Below are 24,204 nucleotides of genomic sequence, written 5' to 3' on the forward strand. Positions count from 1 at the left end.
GACATTTTTACGGGTGATTTGAGAAACTCTTTTTTTGTTAATGGAATGCTTCAGCTCCATTAAGGTCGAAGCAACCTGCCTTTTGAACATAAAAAGCAGGGAACTGAGCCTGAGCCTTACTGCTTGTGCAGCATAGATACAGAGTTATTTGTTTGATGCATTGTTGACGTAAAAACTGCAGTACTTCTTTCAGATATTTATTCTGTGAAAATACTAATTTATAACTTAGTGCTTTGGCAGAATGGAAACTCCTTTAACAATAAGTCCGCTCTTCCAGTTCCCTATATCATATTCATGGCAGTATATATCTATTTCCCCAACACTTTCCGATGAAGTTGTAAATTCTCCGACCGGGATTTCGATCCATACTCCTTTCGGCTTGGTCATCAAAATTTCCTTGTGTTCAACCTTGAACCTATTTGGAAGAGTGAGTCTGAAGTTCACTGGAAATTCCCATCCAAATGCTTCATCTCTCAACATAAACACGAACACAACTCGATACAAAGTTCCCGGTGAGAGCTTTGCCACATCGAATTTCACATGTATTTCTAGCCAACACACTTGTAGAAGTTCGGCAACATCAATGAACACATCGCTGCAAAATCAAAAGTTTGCGTTTAGGAAAGCCGTCAAGCTAGAACTAAGAATTCAGCAGGGATTCTGATATGGATAATAAATCTTCGGCAACCTGTTTATTTCTTTTTGGTTTGTCCAGTGCCAGTAACGGTGGTCTTCCGCCCAAGTGATTGAGAGATCTCTTGCAAACAACATGAAACAGTTTTTGTTTGACTTCTTATCCACCCAGTACTTCTGCAACAACAATGGCACCAACAAAGTCGTGAAACTTTTCTTCCATTCAACTATTCGTAAATGGAAATTCATTTTCGAATAAAAGATAAGATTTTTAAAATTGAACATATATAAGACTTAACTACCTTTCTCTTTTGGTTTAAGTAAACCCCGGCATGGAGCTGAGAAAGCAACTTATCCATGGAGGAGCTCTCAACAGGTGAGTCGGCATCTTTCAAGATGGCTTTATAGTTCTGTGGAAGTTGTATAATTGCCTCTGTTTTCTCCATGGCCTTGGCTTGGGTATTAACAAGCTCCGGGTGTGCTGGTTTTTCCATTGGCTGGGCATGGTTTACCAGGTTCTGTGGCTTGACATTATTGTTTGCTACAGTTGGTTCTGAGACTTGTGACTGTGAAGCCCCCATCTTTAATTTGAGTTATCCTCCTTCAATGGAAGACTATTTATAGCATGACAGAGTGAAATAATTAACTTGCCATCACAACAATGATCTATTCATATAAATTGGCAACTGAAAATAAAACTCTTTATTGAATAAATAAGCAAGAAAAGTTTATTTTTTAAAAAAGAAGACAAGTCTAATATAAATTGATAGATCATGGGAATTTCATGCTAGAAAATTTTTAAAAAAGGGTTCGTTTTCCATTGTCTTTTACATTCAAAAAGTTTATGATTCTGTTATAAGGCAGCCACCCATTCCAGACTATATATTCCTTACGCAAAGTTGTGTGTCGAATTTAGAGGAGATAATCGGCATCTTGCAGTTGCTTTATGCTAAAGCAAACAGGATAAGATGCTCTGCCAACAGTTTTGCTTTTGCAGCAGCCTCTAGCTTTAATATATCTGTCTGCAAATATACACCTCCAGTATGCCTTACAGAGAGAGAAGAAGTGGAGAAGGGATTAATGAAACTTGTCTGACACTAACTCTTTTACAAAAAACCAAAAAAAAAAAGAACCTGCTTAAGTTTTAGTATTTTGTTACAGATCCATATCATTTGCAAGCTTCGCATTGGATGAATTGCTAGATCAAAGAGGTTTATTTAGTTACCATATGAAAAGTTAAAGAACCGAGCAAGTCAATCTAGAAGAGGTTCAACCAGCTGGTAGTAATATGCCTGGAGACAGCTTATTTGGAATTGGATTTAAACAAACTTTTCCAGTGAAAATTTTCTGTCATTGCGCAGGATCCATCTGATGGCTTTGAACCTATATATATCACCTTAAGCCTCATGGATTAATGCTGATGGCCGTAAATTAATGGCTAGGTTATGATTTAATAACTTTGATGTGTCAATTTATATTTTGATGCACATTTAGGATCTATTTTTATACTTGTATAATTAACACTGCACCTTTTAATCTTAAATATCACATAATTAACCAATAAGATATGTACAATTGCCTACTAATTTATATACGTATTTATATATTAATTAAGAAACATTAATGGCAACGAATTTTCGATCTTGGTTTAATCTCCAAGACATGGACAAGACCATGAATTTTTCACAGTAATAGGATAATTCGTCTTTGAAAAATTCAAAGAAAAGTTTGCTGTATACTTGCAAATGGGTTTTATACATATAGTAAAGCTTGTCTAAAGTCATGATGAATACGAAATGTAAAGGCATTAAACTGGCATTCCAAGTTGGTTAAATCCCTCAGGAATTAATTAATAAAGGACAAATGAAGTGCAACTATAGTATCCAGCCAATGTATATTCATACAAACTGGTAGCAAAGAAGGTAAGTGTAATGTGGCCGTTATTCCTTCAGCATGTTTTGGAACTTACAACTCAGTCCCATTTATTCATGATCTAGCATATGCATGCAATACAAAATAAAACCATGCCACACGTATATATATATATATACCAATTTATCTATATCTTTCTTCACTTCTTTTCCTTGACGGTTGCTTCGTGAACTCTCAAGCCTCCCTTCCATTTCCCGCTCCACACTTCATACAAACCGAAATAAAGCCTGCTGTCAATAACTTCACTCGGAACTTCAATAAGGAACGGTTCACTGTTGCTTGGAACTTCAGTCTTTTCCTTTGGAAGTGATTCCAGTTCCTTTAGCCTTCTCCACTTGTACTTTCCCTTCTTCCCTACCTTAGCCATCAAGAAAACAGGGCACCCGCTCCAACCAAAAGCATCCTCTTTGAAGCTTAGTTTGAAGGTAAGTTGATAAATTTTCGAAGGTTGTAGTTGGACTGAACCGGTTACTTCAAGCCAGGACACTTGAACCAGCTCTGCAACTTCATCATTATTACCCCTACAACGTAACTTTTAACACTCAAAACAACATAATCAAAGAAAGTATCAAATTATATAGTAACATTAATTAATTAATTAATTCTTACCGTGTCGATGGTGAGCGAGATGGAATCCGCCAGTAGCGATTGTCATTTCCCCATACAATGTTAAATGCCCTGGGTTTAAGTGTATAACCACCCTGCAAAAATAATTTTTACTATTGGATTTCAAGATTTTTTGTATTGAGTTAGAAAGAGATAATCATATATATGCTTAATTACCTGATCTTGTTTTATAGCTTCATAGTCTGCATCATGATGAGGCTTGGTACCCATTGTGAATATGTTGGTGCTGAAGGTGAAGGGGCCTATATATCTTGACATGAATGTGACGGTGAGGCAAGTGATTTTATACGCAGGAAAAAGATGGTGTAAGGTAGGAAGGAATTCTTTTTTGCTGCATTCATGAATGTGACCCCTCAAAGGAAAGCACACCGAAACAAGTTGGAAAACGGAAAGAATCAAGCAAACGCCCCATTATAACTTTACCGAAAGAAGGGTATCTTTATTTATTATTATAATATTATTATTATTTAGGTCATTAACATATCCCTTTTTTTAATGTTATAATTACTTATACATCCGATGAAGTTTCCACCTCCTATATTATATGTTTAGAGTGAAAAATAGTTATAAAAAATATGTAAATAGGGCTAATCAGTCCTTCATCCATAACTCATGATCAAATCTATTAAGAATATATAAAGTTAACACTTTGATTTTGAACAAGTTGAAAGTTGAAATCATACCCCATGGTCGACCTCAAAAAAAAAGAAAAAAGAATAACCAACAAAACAATTCTTTTTCCTATCATTAACGTCTTTTTAAGATTTATATTCATACGTATATATCTTTGTCAAGTAAAATATGAGCCACATACAATTTTTTTAGTAGTATCTCAATTTTTCAAGTAAAAAAATTTTATTCTTCAATAGCTCAAAGTTTTGACATTGCGTTTCTTGATTTAAAGCTGGTGGATCCTTAATTGAGAATTTGATGCCCGCCCACACCCATCACTACTCGTGTTTGAATCCTCCTCAAAATTAGTTCGTCGAGAAGGAATAAAGGGTTTGGTTATGTTTGAAAAGAATCATTATATCAAATTCCCTTTGCCTTTGTTTCTCTTTGTTCTTCGTTGGATGTGATGTTGCCAGCAGGTTCACCGTGTTGATTTGTTAATGAAAAGACAAAGCAGCTTGATCTGCTCACAGCATTCTTGCATGGTATTTCTATCAACTCAAAAAGTAATCACCTTTCTAAAGGTCAAAGACGGATTCAAATCAACCTTTGTTTATTGACCTTAATTTACTGGTATATACATGCATTTGCTCGGAGAATGAAACGAATTTGTATTATAATCCTGGCCCTGTCCGTCTCCTTCTAAACTTTAGACAATAGTAACATATAACTAATTTCCTGGTGATTTCCAGTATATTCTGGCTCTAGAAGCTTTTCTCCTCCAACTATTTCTTTAATACTGCAATTTTCATTTTGAAAGCATGCACAGAACCAACGTGAATCATGTGCTAGCAAGAATGCCTTCCGGATGCATTTAACTTAATGCATACTCTTGGTCTTGGACTTTTGCTTCTAGTTTCTTTGTACCTGTCTCGCCTTTAATGGCATGCCTCATTGGACATTGGTTCCGACACAAGATTCCAGGCATTCATCTTTTTAGTCCCCTGCAATGGTTCTAAACCTTCTCAGCAAGGCAAAAGGAGAAACGAGAAGGAATTAACTTCAGTTATTGGCTCCCCCCACACAAAAAAAAGAAGAAAATTCAGCTGCATTGTGCCTCTAAGAGTTTACTAATTCACTCTACATATGTTGTCAAGAAATTGCCAGGGAAAAGGAAAATATAGTTGAATACAGTAAAAGTTGACAGTATCAGGTTTGCACGGCTCATTCGTGTTCAAGTTACATAGCTACATCCGATGTTGTGAAACGTCTACACTAACGGGCAACCCATCTATGCTTTTGTCCGACCTGAACAGAACGACCTCTGCACACTTTTCACATATTTTTTCCCCTGGTTTGTGCCCTTCTGCAAAGTGATAATTAATTTTGACTACACAAACTACTTTAAGAATGACAAGTACAGCAAATCCCCAGATGACGATTATGGGATGTTCCCCACTTTTCTCTATTAGCCAATCAATTTTTTCTCCGCAACCAGTACAAGAAAGGAAAACGGTGCCAAAGATCAGAAGATGCTCCACATGTGTCGCTATAGGTCGGTCATTTCTTTTCCGAAGCAATAGAAGCAGCAGTCAAATCTTCAGCTTTTGCTGGTTTGTGTAGCTGCAAGATATGATTCTCAATTAAGGTGGGAAGAATGATATGATCTATGTGGTTTAATGCATCATAAATAAATAATTCAAACTTCAACCAAGACCACAGCCAACTTAATCAAGAATGGAACAATTTGAACTGACTAGACTATTTATTTTTAGACTAAATACACAGGCTAGCCTATATCCTCGGACTAAATGCAAAAGTGATACTTAGGGCCAAAATGATCAGTATAAAAGAATATTTCTGTAGCATTATGTAACATAAGAAAGAGAAACTTACAGCTTCTGCAACGGCAAACCAATGAAAAGAACGCAAGAAGGCATCATCTTTTGAAGGAGGACTATCATGATTCCAATATGTTAATTTATCAAATTTTGCTTTCATTTGCCAGCTGTTCAAGCTCCCTTCTGATACATCACAAGCTTTTCTTTTGCCAGAGTTGTTCTTTCCCAGAACAAAGCCTGCAGTACAACCAGAAAATAGGAAGACTCTAGAGGAAATGGAAAATGAAACCTAACACTATGTCAACACATTTTTTAATATTGGTATAGTTGTAGCACAAAGCCTGCTGCAAGACCAGTGCAACTTCCTAAAATTGATCAAATTACATACAAACAGGTGAAGCAAAAACAAGAATGTTCAGAGCACCCAAGTAGAGCATTTGTCTCCAGGGAAGCACTACCTTTCACTCTCATTAACCGATTCAAAAAAAAAAGACACAAGACCACATCCAATAAATCACTGACAATGCAATATCTTGCTCATTGTTTTGCAGATAATATTTCCTTGTAAAATGAAAAGTATTAATTCTCCAAATCATTATAATTTCTTAGCTTATCCTCCTCAAATTCAATAGGCTTGAAATATTGTTATCAACAAAGTTCTCATAGTTTCCAGTGTTACATGCTTAGATCCACCATATCCCAAACATACAACTAGAACTCAAAATTCAAATCCACAACATCACAAAAAATTTATCTTTCCAACAAAATAAAACATGGGAATTAATTAAAAACAAATCCAAAAAAAAAAAAGGAAAAATACCAGAATATCCATTTGGAATAGAAATAGTAGTTCCTTGAAGCTTCCTTCCTCTAAAATGTGCTTCCTCTACTGCTAACCCATCAATTTCCATCCCTACTTAACATAAAATAAAACCCAACAAAAAATATCAAATCTTTACCTTTGCATAAAACTTATATATGAGAAGCAAACATAGAGGAAAAGGGGATACCTTTGGCTTTGGGTCTGAAGTATTGGGAAACAGAGCAAGGACCATTGAGTTTGATGCAGCATGGCAGGTGATGGACTTGACCACTTATATTTACTTCCTCTTCTTTGTCTTTCTGGCTTAGTTTTATGCTTCCTGTTGTTCCCTTATCTTCCTCCATTTTTCCCCTTTTCAATTCAAACCCTAACCCTAATTCTCTCCACGCCTCAAAAATGGGGCGTTTCTATGACTTCTCAGTTCTCACCTTCTCTACACTCAATTTTTCCCGCGCTTTCCTGGCCCAGCTTTGGGTGCTTTTTTTTAAAAAAAAAAAAAAATTCCCTTCTACTTCTTCTGTTTTCTAAAATATTTTATTAAAAATGGTCAACATATGAAAAAGATAATATAATAACAAAAGTGATTCTAGCTTTGGCAGCGTGGAACTTGAAATTGCTAAGAATTTTCAAGGTGGTGATGAGAGGATAGACATAGTAAAAGTCCAACATTGAAGCTGAGTTAGTGGTGGAGATTTGAAGTAACTTGTAACTTGTAGTGGGATGTAAGATTTGAGCATAGTCAGTCACCCTCATGTCAGCATGCATAACATAATTATTATTCACAAGTTTGCTTAATTATTTCAAATGTTTAGACAATAGACATAAACCAAATTGGTCAGGGTTAGGAGGAAGCACCATATTTGCACCTTTATGTCATTTTTCATGGATCTTGACGTTAATAGTTTGGCAAATGCTGAGCGGAATGGCTTTTCTGAAAGAGCTGAGCAAATTCTATATATGTCTTGAATATCTAAGGCTCATAGCCTCTATTTGACAAAACAATTAATCCAAGATACAACAAAATACAATAAACTACAACATCTGTGAACACAAATCCTAGGTTACTTTCTGCTTCTAACCGATGCTATCTGAATCTGCATGCTCAAAATCTTGATAAGAAAATATCGGTTTCCGTCAATAATTACAGCAGCACATTCTGGGTCTGGGATGAGAACCGCATTTTGTCTACCTGTAGTCAACTTCTAGCTTTCTTGATCAGTAAAATTAGGGCTCTCGAGTTCACCCATGCTAGCAGAAGCAAATGATTCAAAGGATTCTACTGATGATAGGGATGAAGCGGAATCATCAGAATCTGAGCCAATTTCATCATGTATCATAATGTGATCATCATCAATTTCAGATGTGTCCGAGCCAGATGCTACCATTAGAAGCTTGTTTATTGCAGATTTTGCAGTTTCAACAAACCATTCATCCTCAGGGAGTGCACTGCCAAGATAAGGCAAAATTAGTTGCCAGCAGAAAGTGAAGGTAAGAACAGAATATCAGAATGGGAAGGATGCGTACCTTTCAACATCTCTGGCAGTGAAGGTTCTGATTGCGCGAGCAGTTATGGCAGATGCAATCTGGTGCACATGCCTAGATGGGTAACCCGCAAAACGAGCTATTTCAACAGTGAAATGCATATCAAGAATTAACTGCCAAAACAAAGTCACATTAGAATTTAATGGGGCAGTGACAGCATTATAGGCATATAAAATTACAATGCCAAATCAAGGGCCTTCTATTGCCAGGTTTGTCTACACATGAATAGCTTGAGGCCAAGGAACAAACAGATTAAACATGGAGTTGCCAAGATGATTTTGCAAGAGAATTTTATGATCTAGAGGTACAACGGGCCTCAACAAATGCCACGTGGCATTAAACAGAATAAACAAAAGCAGAAGCTCATGTATCACGTATATAGTACACAGCAAAATGTACAGAAAAGATTTACTTAGAAGGTTAAGTGAAGCCACTTTCAAATGATGAAATAACAAAAATGAATTTTTGCAAAAGTGGCAGAAGATGAGGATAAGCACACCGTGTGAATTATTCAAAACATAAACATAGCTGACAATGATTTACATCTTTGAGTGCACAATTGCAGAAAACTGTTCAAAACACATATATTTTGCTTCCTTTTCCACTTTAACATAATATTGAAATCGAAATAAATCCTGCAATCTATGGTAAAGATCAACCATAAACCTAGAAGGAAAGAGATTTAAATAAGGATGCAATGATAACTTTCAAAAGTAATAATATTCAAAAGGAGATAGAAATGCTTCAGAACCAACAAAAAACAGTCATGGAAAAAAAATTTACCTGCTGTAATCCAAGTGGCTGAAGTGGAGTGGATTTATCCTCAAACACACCCCAGAATTCCTGCTCATCAGACAACCACATTAGAACAGTCTCTGTCAGTCTAGCAAGCAGAATTTTTTGCAGTTTCTCTTTTCCAAGTAGCATATCTCCAGCCACAGTTGCTAACTGCTGCAGCTTTGAAAATAATGCCTGCAATAATAATAAAACAAAAACTCAGAATTAGCAAGAGATGATTTCAGTCAAGTGTGTAATATGTCCAAATTTTGCTTGTATGGATGACAGATAAGTCCTCACATGCCAACATGGGAAAACGATTTCTATTGACACCTGAAGTGAAACTTATAAATACAGCTTCTCATATGGAATCACGTAACACATTTTAAATGCCAATATACATACAATTTGCATTTTTATGCACAGAAGGAAAATAAAAGAGCTTGCAATTTAATTCCTATTCATGCACTAAAACAGATTAACAAGTTACCTCAATTGAAGAAACCAAAAGATATATGTAACTGTAAACCATACTGGTAATGTATAATCTGATAAAAAAAAGCAATAAAAGGTGCAGGGGAGATTCTTAAGAAATTACAGATAAGACAAAATAACTAAATATTCTAGAATTTAAATGATTTGTATTTCCCTAAAGATATAACAACTACCCTAATTCTAAAGATAAAAAAGAATAAGCTTAAAATGGAAAGAAAAATAAACTCTTCCATGTGCAGCATCTAAAGGAATGGAAGAACTCTTGTGCCGTAAGGGAAGTTAGTGAGATTACCTGAAATGGCAAAGAAGGCAGAGTGTCCCATTGTGAATCTTCTCCATCTCCACCCAAATAAATTTGTGCATTTAGTCGTGTTTTACCTTCTCTTGAATAGATGAAACTCAAAACATATTGCCTACAAAAATGATCTCTGAGCTTGTCAAAAGAGTGCTGAAGCAGGCGCCTCCAATCTTTTAATTCTGTAGTGGTGCTTGCATTAGGAACAATGTTTTCATTTCCTGGTTCCTGGTTTTCACTTTTTGGACTCCAAATTTTAACTACCCTACTAGGTAACAGTTCATCCATAATTGTAAATGCTATTCCCAGAATAGCTAGCTGCTCTGAATCTGTTTCAGCTCTAAAAGGTATGGTCTCTTTCAGCTCGGTAAGACTGTCGTCATCAGAAGGGCCAGGCAGGGCTCTAATTAGTGCATCCATATACTTATCAAACAGCTGTGAAATTCTAGTTAGTACGTTTCCTCCAAAATGCAAAACAACCAGCGGCGTAAGCTGATCCAAAATATCCTGTCCATGACATTTTAACTTCAGCATTGCATCACTAAAATATTTGAGTAGCAAAAGAACAGTAGACTTATTGTTTCATTCTTGGATGCTGGCATGCAGAATATTCTATACTTTGTAGTTATTGCATACATAGATCTTTGTAGCTAAAAGCCACGATGTTAAAATTCAAAACATACCATGCATACTAATAAGTTTTATATTTTGCAGCCACTTTTTGTGTTTTTTAATATAACTTCCATCTGCCAATGAAAGACTAAGGAATAATACTTTAAATTAATTAATTAAACAAAACCAACAAACAAAAGGTAAGCACGCAAACATGAATACAAAGCTTAAGCAAAGGCATAAATGCCCTGCACCCATATGTAAATTAATTCTAAAATTCCATATTGATCGCTTCTCTTGTACATATTGTACCTATAATGGCGGAGCCTTTCTTTCAAGCACTTTCTCAATGTGATTTAATTTGATAAAAAGTAGTAAAGAACTACAGATTACTTCTTCAAAATACCTAAATTCAATCATATGCAGTAAAATCGTATTCCAATTCTTCAGCCTCTATCTCTAGAAAAGTGTCACTTTTAGGTCACAATTGTTTACGTCTTAACGTTTTTAAATGAATGAAGTATTTATGGTGATTGAGGTGCAAACATGCAAAAGAAATAACATTTTAAACATGGAAAAAAGACCAACTTACAGCCATAATATACAAAAATTTCATTCCACTGTCTACGAGCACACTATCTGAAGAAGTTGCAAAGGCCGACAAAGAAGACACAAAGTGAGGTGACATAGGCAAGTTCTCATCAACTTCTATTGAGTCAAAAACAGCCTTTCTAGCCCTCCTAAAATTCAACTCCAGCACTTCCTCTATGTATGGACGCAAGAGCACCAGAAGCAACTTTGATAGTTTCAACCCCTGTGATTCCAGCATTGAGCAGTAGTTAAGGCTATCCTGAACACAAATGCTAGCTGCACGTAAAGCAGAAACTGTTTCTGAAGAAGGTGCATTGTCCTTCACCAAACGAACAAAAAATTCAATTTCCCACTCTGCCCACTGAACAACTCTATTGGTATAAACAGGATTGTCACCAAATATCAAGCCAGATTCTCTAGTTGTCAACGAGATCATAGAAAAAACAAGCCTAGACAGTGTGGCAGGAAATGTCTTCAGGCAGACAGAACATGAAGGAAGAAAAACCTCAATGTTTTTTTGCAGGCGGGAACCACTACATTTCAAAAGTAATTGATGTGCTGAAGGACCTTTCCCAAGCCTAATTAAACCAGATAATGCCTTCTTTAGTTCATTAGCACTAACTGCAGGCTGTTCAGCAATCTCAATAAGCTGATCCTCAAGCATTGCCTTCCTTTCTAGAAAAGAAGACTTGTAAGAGGATGCTTCAGTTGAAGAATCTCCAGAACCTTTTAGCTCAGGAAAGTTTCTCTCCTCAGCCTCTAAAGCTTCCTGTGCTTCTTCAACTTTATGTTCAGCCAAAAGAACATCAATTTTCTCAAGGAATATTTTCTTGCGATCGTCCATTTTATTTGGCAAGGGATCTTCAACTACACTAGTTTCAGGGTCTGGCGGCATGTCATTGATATCAGCATTTGCCCGGTTCCACTCATCCAATTCATGACACACCCCAGTCATTAGATCCTGCACAAGAATCCCTTGAGAAGAGATATGCTTTCTCAGCTCAATCAGTTCATGCTCCATTTCAACAACTTCTTCAGATATTCTACAATTAAAATTACAATCAATCATACTTATTTGAAATAGATAAAATAATTAATAGAACTATAGTTAGAAAACTTTTCAAATTCATTTTCATTTATCATTAAGAGGTGAACGGGAACACTTCTATTTTACCTCAAGAAAGCCAAGTATTTGGTGCGCATATTCCCACTTAAGTTCTCCACAGCATCTTTCAGATCCAAAAGCTCACAACAGAGTTTTCTGATCCCCTGCATTATCACAATATCCAAAATTACATGCTACACTAGCAATAAAGAACACGAGAAAACATCAAATCTGACGATGATGGTTGAAACCAGGTAATTTCATGCTCGTAAAAGGAGAATCTTTGGGCAGGAAAAATCAGGGAAATAGAGAAACTTTTCCAATGTTTAACTAATAAAACATATAACAATACAGATTAATAATTACAATTCCATCAAATACATAGGTGATTTTTGATTGATTAAGCTGAGTGAGCAAAAACCCATGTAACGAAATCCCAAGAAAGACCTTTTTTTTTTCACCTCCTAGATAGAAAATGTAGAAAATAAAGCTACATTTTTCCCTGAAATTTGACTAGAAATAGGACCAACCCATATTCAAGAGAACAAATCTACAGTAAAAGATATAATTATAATCAAAAGCTCAGGTAGAAAAATGGGCGACAAAGCATAAGAAAACCCAGAACTTAGAATCTAGCATCTAAAGTTTGAAAGAAAAGAAAAAGCAAACAAGAGAAAATAAAAAGAAGCTACTTTCCCTTTCCAATTTCTGGGAAACAAGCAAAAAAAAAAACAGGGAATAATGCAGACGGTGGAAAAAATGACCTTTTCAGTGCGGGATTGATGAACAGAATCAATCTTGGACTGTGGAGTGATGCTCTCAATAGATGGGAAGTCATCATCTTCTTCACTGCTCTCCATTATTCAATCTTTGGGGGGTTACCCCCCTCTTTCAATCGTTGGGAATTCAAATATTTGTTTCTTCAAGCTTCAGTGAGTGAAACTGAGAGTCAGAAATATTGAACAGAGCAAAGAGGAAGAGTTCGAGATAAGAAGCATCAAGTAAGAAGAAAAAAAAAAGGACTAGTTTGGTGAGGACCGAGGAGCAAACTGCAAAGAGAACATGTAATGTTTGTTGTTGGCTTTCCCCACTTTGGGACTTGTGTGGGACTCTTCCCATTTAGTTTTACCACTTGACCTTTAGGAATTAGACTTGTGAATTTACAACAAGTGTCGTGAAATGCATGACATCCACGCTATCAGCAAGCTACCCATGATCATTCATGGAAATTCTAATTTATTTTAAAAACATAATATCACCTAAATTATTTTTAAAAATATTCAAATAAAAATTTATTTTTCTTTTACATTCACTCTAATTTTTATATTTTTATTTTAATCAAAATATTATTTATCATTTGATATTTATATAATTGATGTGGTATTAATGTAAAATGTGAAAATATTACATAATCATATCACAATCAATATATCATGTTATATCTATTATAATATATCACATTAACATCATATGGTATATAATGATAAACAATATTAACTAATTATCATTAATCAAAATATCACTTGTTATTTTATATCCACATAATATTGAAATAACATTAATATAGATAGTGAAAAATACAACATCATTATGTAATCATGTAAAATTAACATATCACGTTATTATTTATTATAATATATTAACATATTACATCATCATCAATTATAATATATTACCATGTTACATCAGTGCTATATAATATACAATGATAAATAGCATTTTGATTAAATCAATAATTAGTTATAAAGGATTATTTGACTGAAAATAAAAATATGAAAACTTGTTTAACTCAAAATAAAAATACAACGATATATTTTGTTTAAAATAAAAGTATAAGAGCTTCATTAAATGTCGTAAAAATATACAAATTTATTAAAATTTTCTTAAATAGTTTAGAAGTCTATTTAAATATTTAGTCATAAAAATTTATTGAAAATTTTAAATAATTCATGAACTTTTTAAAATATTAAACTTATTTAAATATCTTACATCAATAATTAGTAATATTACCTAGGTAACTTCTTTTCATCACTCCTCAATAAAAAGTTTAATCATGAACTACTAAACTGAAGAACAATAAGAGGGAACCCATGATAGGCAATATTCCTAGCTCTATCTCTTTGTGAAATTGAAGTTGTTGGCATATCAATAACCTCACTTTTTATCCAAGCATTCAAATAAAATTCACGAATTTATTAGACTAAAAAGGTCAAAGTTTAAAGCCTAAAAATTATTGGCTTTATTTTGATTTATAACAGCCGTCTTAGCTCAGCCGGTAGAGCGCGTGGCTTTTAACCACGTGGTCGTGGGTTCGATTCCCACAGACGGCGTTTTCCAACCTTTTTTTGTTTATTTGTTTGAAATTTATTTAAAATTTAGTATGTAGGATAATTTTATTTGCGTCCAAGTACAATCAAACAAAGAAGATAATGCTGCTGATCCACTGCTACGCGTCACCACCTCACCCCTGTGCTTCCCACCGTCCCACCGTCCATTACCTTTTCAGGAAAACTCCAGCATCATCACCGATAATCTCTGCAACTTTTCCTCACCCCTCATCATCTTCTTCGTCTTCAACAAGGCGAACATTATCAGTGTCTATAGCAACCACCACCATTTCTTCATTAATCTTGTCATTCTATAGTTATAGTTCTACTCCTTCAAAATCGGCAATTAACACCGACTTCTTCGACCTCCCTAACTCCGGTGGTGTCAAGGCCTTGGACCTCCGTACTGGCACCGGTGCCACTCCCGTCGATGGAGACCAGGTCCTTTCTTTAATTATTAGTAAATTTCTTTTATTATTACAAACTGGGCTTCCATGTAACTTAAGAATTTTATATTTTTGCGTGTAATAAAGGACTCTTTGTTTTTGTTTATGAATGCATGCACCTAGTCACATCACATATAGTTTTAATGGCCTTCTCGCGTATCTAATTGTTGAGTATGAAATATAATTAAAAAGGTTGGGATACATTACTATGGAAGGCTGGGAGCAAAGCAGGGGTGGCGGTTTGATTCCACGTATGATCATAAAGATGGCGCCGGGGAACCAATTCCTTTTGTCTTCACCCTTGGTTCCGGGAAGGTAAGTTTGTCAGAACATTTAACTGGGTTTTGATTGTTTTAGTAGCTAGCTGATATAGTGTATTGATGTGAAGCTGAAGGTCTAAATAAACTACCTTAACCAATAATGTTCTTTGCTTTCTTTCTGTTTGTAATTTTGAATGGTTATAACGAAAACATATACAGGATTGAATTGGAATGAATTCCACCCGCAGTGAAAGATTGTTGGGGTTTAAGGGAAGGGAGGGAGGGTTAGGTGGGACTATGGGTTGATATTCACTGGCCTAATTTTATATTGTCTAGCAAGTCCAGTTTGTGTACATGGAGTTGGATGGTATTTATTAGATCCCAACTAATATGGTTTTCAAGTTCACCAACATTTATTAGATATCACTGACTTGCTAATCCATATCAGTTCAAGTTTGAGTTATGAAGAGTTTGAATACTCTATTTGATGATTTTATTGATAGGCATGTTGTGCTTAAATACAAGTTGTGATGGTAATACAAAGGAAAGAAATGTTTATAATAATTGCTGTCTAATGTAAAGGCATTAATTATGCCTTAGACTAAGAAATTAGAAGTTAATCATAGCAATTAGTCAATGATCATAGTCTATAATTAAGGAGCATAAGATCTCAAGTCAAATCTCCTTATTTAAGTTATGGCTATTGTATTGCATCGATTGAATTTGAATGTCTGCAGCCATATTACAGCAGTAACTTTGGCTCAAAAAAATAAATGTAGGTCATTTCTGGGATTGAAGCAGCTGTCAGATCAATGAAAGTAGGTGGTACTCGTCGAGTTATCATTCCTCCCTCACAAGGATATCAGAACACTTCGCAGGAACCTATTCCTCCTAATGTATGTAATGTTGTTACCAACTTCTTTTCATTGGACCCTTACATTTCCATTGTTTCATCATTTTGAATTTATTTTCTCTTAATTTCCAATTTGGAACTCCTTACTATTAGTATTATGATTTATGCTTCCAAGCCTTCATTTAAGTATACAAAAAACTTCAGCCAAAGGGAAAAAAAAATGAAAAAGAGGTTTCAATCTTGAGAAGTCTTCAGTTCTGAGGAATATGTATGAGTTATGAATTCTTTGGTCTAATTTCACTGTAGGGTGATGAATTTAGGGGAAAAATTTATGTTCTTTCTGCAAATAACCATTGAGTAGCATTGCCAGTGATGTCAGGAAATGACCGTGGAGATTGCTGGATACAGTGATATAGAAACATATGTTCATCTTCGTGATTCCTTAGTAAAGGAACTTGGACTCAATTTCTTTCATGATTTCCAAAATGTTTTTTCCAAAATGAAGGTATGCTTAGAAAAATTGAAGATATTCATTATTCAGTAATTTGTATATTTCAGCTGGTACTTATAGTTAACTGATAGGAACACGTTTTAGCTGACACAGACCTTTAAGGTGGTAGAATTGCTAAAGCCTGACTAAAATGAATGTTTGTTTTACTTTGGCATGGTTTTCTTTTAGCTATAGTACTCTGATCTGGTTGTTACCACTTACCAATGTTTACTTGTCTTCTGTTCTGCTATAGTTCTTTGACAGGCAGAGGCTGTTTACTACCATTTTCAATCCAACCCGCCTTGCAAATGGAGAAGGTTCAACATTGGGTACCCTAATATTTGATATTGAGTTGATCAGCCCAAGGCACTTGTAAACTCAACTTCCATTTTATAGCACTTGTAAACTCAACTTCCATTTTATAGCACTTGTAAACTCAACATATCATGGTGTTCAACCCCGAGCTTTGCTAACGAATCCGCAAAGAAATTCGCTTCTCTCAAGATGTAGACAAACTCGACCTTGCCACAGTTTTCCACCAACCTGCACTTCATGTGTTTTCCGTGGTCTTAACATTGGATATTGCACACCCAAAAGATGGGCACCTCAAGAGTCTAACTCCATTACAAGTGCCTCACTGCTACACCAAGGAAAGGGGCAAAACACATGAAGTGCAGTTGTGATGGCCATCAATTTAGCATGGTTTGAATCCTGGACACCCAGGAAACTCTTGCACACCAATTCCTTCCAAGCTAAATTCTATTCTCTCCTCCCTTTCCTATTTGTGTTAAAGTTCCCAACGAAACACCAGTTACCAGGATCGGCGATGCTTCTACACCAATATTCATATATTTGGTCTTTTTTATACGAGAAAATAGATAAAATTTAATTGTCAACCTTTTCTTTTAAATTTTTATTCAATTTTAATGGGCTCAATAGAGGAAAAATACCAAAAATTTTCATGGCACATAAATAATAACTTTTCAAAGTTAAATGGTGTGGAATGACTCCATTGAATCAAGTGCCTGTAGCTCGTCCCTGACAAAAACTGATCTAACCCAATTGAGTTGTTCAAAATCTGATTTATTTTAGGTACATATATAATTTGCAGTTAAATTTAAAATTGACTTGAACTTAAACTAAATCAAATTATGATCCCATCTCCAAACTGAAAAGCCATCGATATTGTGATCCAAAATTCCAAATTCAACTCAAATGAAACCAAAAAAGATAAAATCTTTCTTTCTCACTGAACAACCAATTAAGCAGCTTTCACACGATTGCATTAATACCGATCTTGGTATAGTTCCCAGAATGAATCTCTCAAGGAATATAGTCTTATAGCAGTATATAGGCAGAAAGAAAATAAGCATTATTCCTTCTTCGGGACCATATTTAATGGAGTGTTAGGCTGGCAACTTTGATTCTTTGAAGGCGTCCTAGCCGATCACTTTCTGCACAGAATTTGAAGTGATATCTATTAAAACCTCCCTGCTGTACTCTAGGCCTAGTTTGTTAATATGGTTGCAAAGTAGGGTAAAATACAAAACACCCTTTCAATATAGATTGTTTCCAAATGTATTGTTTGGACTATTCATTATTCTTAGTCAATCGTTATTTATTAATATAAAAAATCATAATTACTCTCAAATAATTAAAAAATAAAAAAATACAAACAATATCATAATCTTTTTTTAAAGGTAACCGTAATCTAATTTAATTAAATGATAATGAAAATGTTTCTTATCCAACATTTTTTAACTAAAAAAATAAAAAAAAAAGACACATAATGATGAAAAAGGAAAAAATTAAAAGAAAGAAATAAATTCTTTAGGATTTTTTATTATCAATTATAAAAAACTTATAATTTTGAAGTGAAAAAATAAAAGCTAAAAAAAATTAAATAATAATATTTTAACTAAACTATGTATAATTTTTTATTTTTTTTTCTATTTTCCCTTTGTTCTTTCCCTCTATCTTGTTTTCTTCTGGTTGGTGTCGAAATACATAATGGTCCCTTTCTTTTTCTTCCCCTTTCTTGCTTTATCTCTCTCAATTATATTTCAGTTAAATTATGCAATTAGTCCTTATTCTCTGACAAAGTAGTGGATTTAATCCCTATACAATAATTTGTAAAATTTAAATTCTTATACTTTTTAAAATTGACAATATTAGTCCAATTACTAACATTATTAAAAATTTTCTGTTAATTACCCTAACATAATATTTTCTTATTGATGTGGTATCTAATATGATGATCTGTTAATGATGATGTGATATTTTTTTTTACCTATTTCACAACACTCTTTTCACTACTAGTCAGAAATTCACTGTTTCTCTATCTCACAACACCCTTTCTCAAATTTTCAAAACTTATTCGTATTTTTAATTTGTTTCTTTTTCAATCCTGTTTAAAACTATTAGCTTATATTTTCATATCCAAATTTATAAAATCCACGTTAGTACTTGGTAAGGTTACATCGTTATTACTATTTCATCATTCGTAAAATGTTACACCATCAAATTTAATGTCACAATTAATAAAAGAATGACACGTCAACATAATCAAATACTATATTAGTATAGATAATAAAATATTACTAAGATATAAGACTGATGTTATTATTTTTGGAAAATAAAAAGATTTGATTTTTACAAATTATTGTATAGAGACTAAATTCATCACTTTGATAAAGTACATGGACTAATTACATAATTTGACCATTAGATCTCTCCCTCCTTCAATTTTTAAGCACCGGTGTGACTACAATCTAAAATCATTACTATAAAGACATCAACACCATATAGTAAAATTTTATAAAATTTGAATAATTATTTTTTATAAAATATTGTAAATTTATTAAATTTTTGTAGTTATTGTTGAAAAATCCACTATATGGTGTTGGTATCTTGGTAATAATGATTTTAGGTTGTAGCCATGGTGGTGCATAGAAATTGAAGGAGGGAGAGATTGAAGAAGGGAGGGAAGAAAAAGAAAACAACCTTTATGCTTTTCTACACTAGAACAAGGAGAACCAGAAAAGGGGAAAGAACAAGGAGAAAATAGAAAAAAAAATTAAAAAAATTAAACCTAATTTAATTAGAATATTGGCTTAAATTTTTTAAGCTTTTTGTTTTTTCACTTCAAAATTATGAGTTTTTTTAATTATTAATAAAATAAAACTAAATAATTTATTTTTTTCATCCTTATGTGTCCTTTTTTTTGGTCAATAAACATTGAATAAAAATATTTTTATTTATTATTTAATTAGATTAGATTATGATATTTTTTGTATTTTTTTATTTTTTAATTATTTGAAGGTAATTATAATTTTTTATTTGTAAATAAACACCTGACTAATGGTAATAAATAGAGAATGGGTCAAACAATGTACTTTGAAATAAAAGGTGTCAAAGTGTAATTTAAAAGTTTAGTGGGGGGTGTTTGTATTTGACCCATACAAAGTACATGTAATTAATTTTGATTCCAATGTTGAGTTACCGAAGCGAATTTTGTTGTATTTTTTCCTTTACAACCTGTCATCAGGTTGTCCTTGTGTGGGCGGATTAATTTTCTTATGGTTTTCAGAACTCTTTGCTTTTCTTGAATGAAATTGCATTCATTTTACGTACCAAAAAGATGAACAGAGACCATCAGTAGGCGCAGATCTATGAGCCGGAATGCCAAACAGAAATGGGGGCTGTATATGGCAACTTATTTAATAAATTAGGACGCCATTTCATGATATTTTTCTGGAAATTAATAGAAAAAAATTAAAAAAAAATTAAGCGATACTGAAGCATCATGTGTCATATATGTTTTTATTAAATATCAAGCGATAGTAACTTGGGGAAGTAATTATCATTTGTCATATATGTGGCCAAAAAAATTGGAATCTTCAGTGGTGAAATACTCCATCCTCCTGGGTTACCTCTGCTTGCTTTCCTATTTAAAGCATCGAATGAACTTGAGTTAATTAACTCCTTTCAATTTGGGACGTTGGTCATAACACATAACATAAAGTTGTACCTGATCTGCAGATCTTCCAAACAATTTTATCAGTTAGCTTGTCTGGTTGTCTTGCAAATTTTTGGTACATGGGCACCATTTCGAACAGGCTTATCATCATTTGCTCAATGTGTCAGATTTTAGCAGTCCACTTGTCGCCATGCATCTGCTCTGCAGCAAATGTTTCCGCTATTTTTGTTTTTGGAGATTCTCTGGTTGAGGCAGGAAACAACTACTACATTAACACCATTGCAAAGCCAGGGTACCCAAATGGTATTGACTTTGCGAAAGGGAGTCCATCCGGACGATATACCAATGCTCGAACAGTTGCTGACATTATAGGCAAGTTTCGCAATTCCTTTGTGAATATAAGCCATGTTGCGCCTCAGCTAATTTCCCAAAATTTGTGTTTCAGCAGAAGAGGAATTGGGTTTTGAAAGTTACTCTCCTCCTTACCTGGCTCCTAGTACAACTGGAGATGTGATTTTAAAAGGTGTCAACTATGCCTCTTCTGGAGCAGGAATTTTGACTAATACCGGCTCAATTTTTGTAAGATTCCTTCTTCATTTTTACTTCTCAGTAAGGATTTCATTTTTCCATTTTAAAGATATTGATTGTGATTGTAGGCTTGAACAACCTTCGAGTCTTGATGGTCACAAAATGGAGTTACCATACATACATGTTAAATTGAATCTTCAGTCAAGTAGTTTTGACATATTTGTCATGTAAATCCTTATAAGGGAATGAAGGAGCTAGGAATGGGGGGGATTTCATATGACACTGATGAATGGAATTGATTATTATTGTAGGGTGAGCGTATTTGCATGGATGAACAAGTCAGTTACTTTGCAAAAACTAGGCAAGACATCATCTCAAGACTTGGCGCAACAGCGGGTCAAATACTGCTCAGAGAGGCACTCTACCTTCTCGCAATTGGCGCCAACGATATCTTATTCCGGCAGGGTATTACTCAATATGTGGATGATGTGCTTTCCAAATTCAAATCCCAACTCATAGTAATGTCTCTTCCAGCTTACCCTCTCATTTCATTCCAACTATATATGCTTATAATTGAAATCTTACTACAAAAATGCATTACTATCATTGTAGGCTCTTTATAATTTGGATGCTAGGAAGATTATAGTGACAGGTTGCGCTCCCGTGGGGTGCATCCCTTTTGAGAGAGATGTGCGTTCATCTCCCGACAGTTGTGTTTCCTCCGTGAATGCCCTGGCCAAGTTATATAACTCTAGATTGAAGCGCCTGCTCCAAGAGCTTACAACCAATCTTCCAGGATCAACATTTGTTTTTGTCGATAATTTTGCAATATTCGAGGATATCATGGACAACTATAGATCATATGGTGATTCACATTTTTCTTTCGACACTTTGATAAGATTGGAATTTTGAAAATGACTTAAAATTTGCAGTCTTTTCCGCTCCGTGATGACGTATTTTTCCTTCTTTTCCAGGATTTGAGAATGTAGACTCTGCTTGTTGTCGAGTAATTGGGCGGCGTGGTGGTCTGGTCGCATGCGGACCTTTATCTCGAGTGTGTCCAGACAGAACAAAGTTTGTCTTCTGGGATCCATTCCATCCAACAGAATCTGCTAATCTGATTGGAGCAAAGCATGCATTGGATGGTGACCGTCAATATGTTTCACCCATGAACATCCGACAGCTTGCTAATGCTTGATCAGTAACCTATTCAAATAATCTGAATAAACTGTTTCTTTTTTTGGAAAGACGAATTTATTAACCTCATAACCGGCATATGTCATCGTGAGTCTCATACAATCTCTATAAAATATTAAAGCAATGAAAAATTGATGACATCCAAGAATAACTGATAAGGAATCTTTTCGTAAAACAATATGTACTACGTGGTGTAACATTTGAATTTATGTCAATCCAGCTATCCTTATTCGTTCATTCCTATTTCTTTAGGTTCAAGAAATAAAATCATAGTAAAAGCATTTCTCAAAATATAAAATAACATTGTAATTTGAATGTTGCTACTTTGGATCCGACCCATACCGGCAAGTCATCACCTCATTGGAATAACACGTGGGCAAAAATAATCAACTGAAGCTTTTGCTGTTTTTGTTTAAACTCTAAGGAAGGATGGTTCTCTGTACCAAACACTGTGAGAGATAGAGAGAAATAAATTGTTAAAAATGAATAAAATGTATTATATATAGTAAGGTAATTCTTTAAATTAATGAAAGATATTTTTGTTTATTAATATTTTTACTCTATTCTTTGCTTCTTAGAATAGTCAATACTAAGGAGCCTTGATATTGGCTAATCTCTTATCTCTCATTCCTTCCAACCAAATAAAATGTTAAAGAAAGATTAGGACTAGGTTGAATGGCTATTCCATTCCCCCAACCAAATATTGTGCATCTTCTCCACAAATTAGAAAACCACCCAAGTGCTCAGAAGAGATCATTTTTATTATGAAAATTCCCAAAAAAATAATAATAAAAGATAAAATTCAAAAGAATCAATGAAACAAATAAAAAAAAAAAAAGAAAAATTTACATGGTGGTATGACTTTTGCCTATATTCTTATATTGAACAATCCTTTTATTATTAAGAAATTGAAGTACAATAAAATCTTTCTCAATAGTTTCTCAAACCAACTTGAAGATGTCTTATATTGTCACTAGCACTTAATAGTTACAAGGTGTTCCTTTTTAGGGTTCCTAAAAGCATTACTAATCTTTTAAAGTCAAAAGAGTATGAAAGGTCCAAATTAATAGGATTAAAACTTAATACATAACAAGCAATTTAAAATAGTATAATACTTAATGTTGTACACAAACTATAATCTTTACACATAATTTTGAATTCTTGTCAATTTAAAACTCAAGACTCTCTACCTTTAACTTAGTTGATGACAATGTAATTGTTAGATTTAAATTAAATAATTACAATGTTACTATACAAAAAAAGTAATTTATCAGTTTATTTGAGCTGTTGATTAATAATTCTAGATTGTAGAGATATATAATTTCATTACATGAATCCAAAGAATTGGGATTCAAGAAATTCTTACCGTCACCAAGGATCCCAAATTATAAGCAACTTTATATTATTCCATCTTGTGAAACCATGGCATTTCCTCTGCAATTGCAACCAAACCATTATAATTCCTTGGATCTTGAAAACCAATAGATTGTTAGAGCTGGCACAGCACCATTTTTAGTTTCTTAACAACTTCTGTATGAATTGCAAACGCAATGTCAAATAAGTTAAGGCTTTTTTTTTTTTTTAAGTTCAAATTGATGTTTTAATGAAAGTAAACACAAAGTTTGGTCATATGTAATTTGTTCAAATGTCAATTTCTAGCACAATAACTTTTCAATTGGACCACAATGCCTGCAGTGATAGACATCACCTACTGCTACTCTCTCTGAGCCTAATTTGTTGTTGCTGTCGCAAAAGTACATATAGATTCTGAAGCTATGGCCGACTTTCTGTCTTTGCATATTGAGACAGGAAAGTTGTAAGTTGCTCGAAAATATATATATATATATATATAATATCAGATGTATAAAATTTTTATTATTGTTTCTGTTCTTTTTTTAAAACAAATTATTTAAAATACATAACTAGAATAGAAGAAAAATTGTGGTAGGCGCAGATCTAGGAACCGAAATAACAAAGTGATGGCCTGTAAAACAAATGTAAATCGTATTATTGGCTGCGGGCCATGTGTAAAACTGTAAAGTTACACTGTGTTGGCAACTTATTACTAAATAGTAGCAGACATATGTGACACAATAGAGTTTTGTTGTCGGGGTTATTAAATAATACAAATGTATATGCAAGCTAGCTTTGCCTTTGACATAGTAAGAAAACTTATGTCATGAAACCTAAGAAGTGATATTATAGTAATTACTATATTAATGGTTTTTGTTAAATGAGT

General features: G+C 34.0%; 6 protein-coding genes and 1 non-coding gene across 7 annotated transcripts; 3 read left to right on the forward strand and 4 right to left on the reverse strand.

Moving 5' to 3' along the window:
• Positions 1 to 32: 32 nt before the first annotated feature.
• Positions 33 to 1,364, reverse strand: LOC110424502 (lectin-like). Its single transcript, XM_021439079.2, has 3 exons — positions 936 to 1,364; positions 689 to 810; positions 33 to 595 (listed from the first exon to the last, which is right to left on the reverse strand). Exons 1-3 carry the CDS (start codon positions 1,212 to 1,214, stop codon positions 226 to 228), a joined length of 771 nt encoding a protein of 256 aa, XP_021294754.1. The 5' UTR covers positions 1,215 to 1,364; the 3' UTR covers positions 33 to 225.
• A 1,094-nt stretch (positions 1,365 to 2,458) lies between these two features.
• Positions 2,459 to 3,494, reverse strand: PP2-A9 (phloem protein 2-A9). Its single transcript, XM_021439076.1, has 3 exons — positions 3,349 to 3,494; positions 3,175 to 3,266; positions 2,459 to 3,086 (listed from the first exon to the last, which is right to left on the reverse strand). The coding sequence occupies exons 1-3, from the start codon at positions 3,448 to 3,450 to the stop codon at positions 2,705 to 2,707; spliced, it is 576 nt and encodes a 191-aa protein (XP_021294751.1). The 5' UTR covers positions 3,451 to 3,494; the 3' UTR covers positions 2,459 to 2,704.
• A 1,298-nt stretch (positions 3,495 to 4,792) lies between these two features.
• On the reverse strand, positions 4,793 to 7,192 carry LOC110423989 (ribonuclease H2 subunit C-like protein). Its single transcript, XM_021438442.2, has 4 exons — positions 6,656 to 7,192; positions 6,466 to 6,558; positions 5,701 to 5,882; positions 4,793 to 5,427 (listed from the first exon to the last, which is right to left on the reverse strand). Exons 1-4 carry the CDS (start codon positions 6,810 to 6,812, stop codon positions 5,365 to 5,367), a joined length of 495 nt encoding a protein of 164 aa, XP_021294117.1. The 5' UTR covers positions 6,813 to 7,192; the 3' UTR covers positions 4,793 to 5,364.
• A 203-nt stretch (positions 7,193 to 7,395) lies between these two features.
• LOC110423988 (LOW protein: exocyst complex component-like protein) lies at positions 7,396 to 12,990 on the reverse strand. Its single transcript, XM_021438441.2, has 7 exons — positions 12,650 to 12,990; positions 11,955 to 12,049; positions 10,782 to 11,823; positions 9,575 to 10,084; positions 8,794 to 8,982; positions 7,993 to 8,123; positions 7,396 to 7,914 (listed from the first exon to the last, which is right to left on the reverse strand). Exons 1-7 carry the CDS (start codon positions 12,743 to 12,745, stop codon positions 7,671 to 7,673), a joined length of 2,307 nt encoding a protein of 768 aa, XP_021294116.1. The 5' UTR covers positions 12,746 to 12,990; the 3' UTR covers positions 7,396 to 7,670.
• Positions 12,991 to 14,142: 1,152 nt separating this feature from the next.
• On the forward strand, positions 14,143 to 14,215 carry TRNAK-UUU (transfer RNA lysine (anticodon UUU)). The gene has a single exon. It is a non-coding gene; the product is annotated as a tRNA-Lys (tRNA).
• A 66-nt stretch (positions 14,216 to 14,281) lies between these two features.
• LOC110424446 (FKBP-like peptidyl-prolyl cis-trans isomerase family protein) lies at positions 14,282 to 16,703 on the forward strand. The gene is made up of 4 exons (XM_021439008.1): positions 14,282 to 14,653; positions 14,851 to 14,973; positions 15,698 to 15,814; positions 16,515 to 16,703. Exons 1-4 carry the CDS (start codon positions 14,315 to 14,317, stop codon positions 16,635 to 16,637), a joined length of 702 nt encoding a protein of 233 aa, XP_021294683.1. The 5' UTR covers positions 14,282 to 14,314; the 3' UTR covers positions 16,638 to 16,703.
• A 3,527-nt stretch (positions 16,704 to 20,230) lies between these two features.
• On the forward strand, positions 20,231 to 22,152 carry LOC110424600 (GDSL esterase/lipase At4g16230-like). The gene is made up of 5 exons (XM_021439202.1): positions 20,231 to 20,612; positions 20,689 to 20,819; positions 21,080 to 21,286; positions 21,381 to 21,633; positions 21,743 to 22,152. The coding sequence occupies exons 1-5, from the start codon at positions 20,360 to 20,362 to the stop codon at positions 21,964 to 21,966; spliced, it is 1,068 nt and encodes a 355-aa protein (XP_021294877.1). The 5' UTR covers positions 20,231 to 20,359; the 3' UTR covers positions 21,967 to 22,152.
• The last annotated feature ends 2,052 nt before the right edge of the window (positions 22,153 to 24,204 follow it).

Source organism: Theobroma umbraticum, unplaced genomic scaffold (assembly GCF_002168275.2).
Source record: "Theobroma umbraticum cultivar Fairchild unplaced genomic scaffold, ASM216827v3 scaffold_204.0, whole genome shotgun sequence".
In the NCBI taxonomy this organism is placed as follows: Eukaryota; Viridiplantae; Streptophyta; class Magnoliopsida; order Malvales; family Malvaceae; genus Theobroma; species Theobroma umbraticum.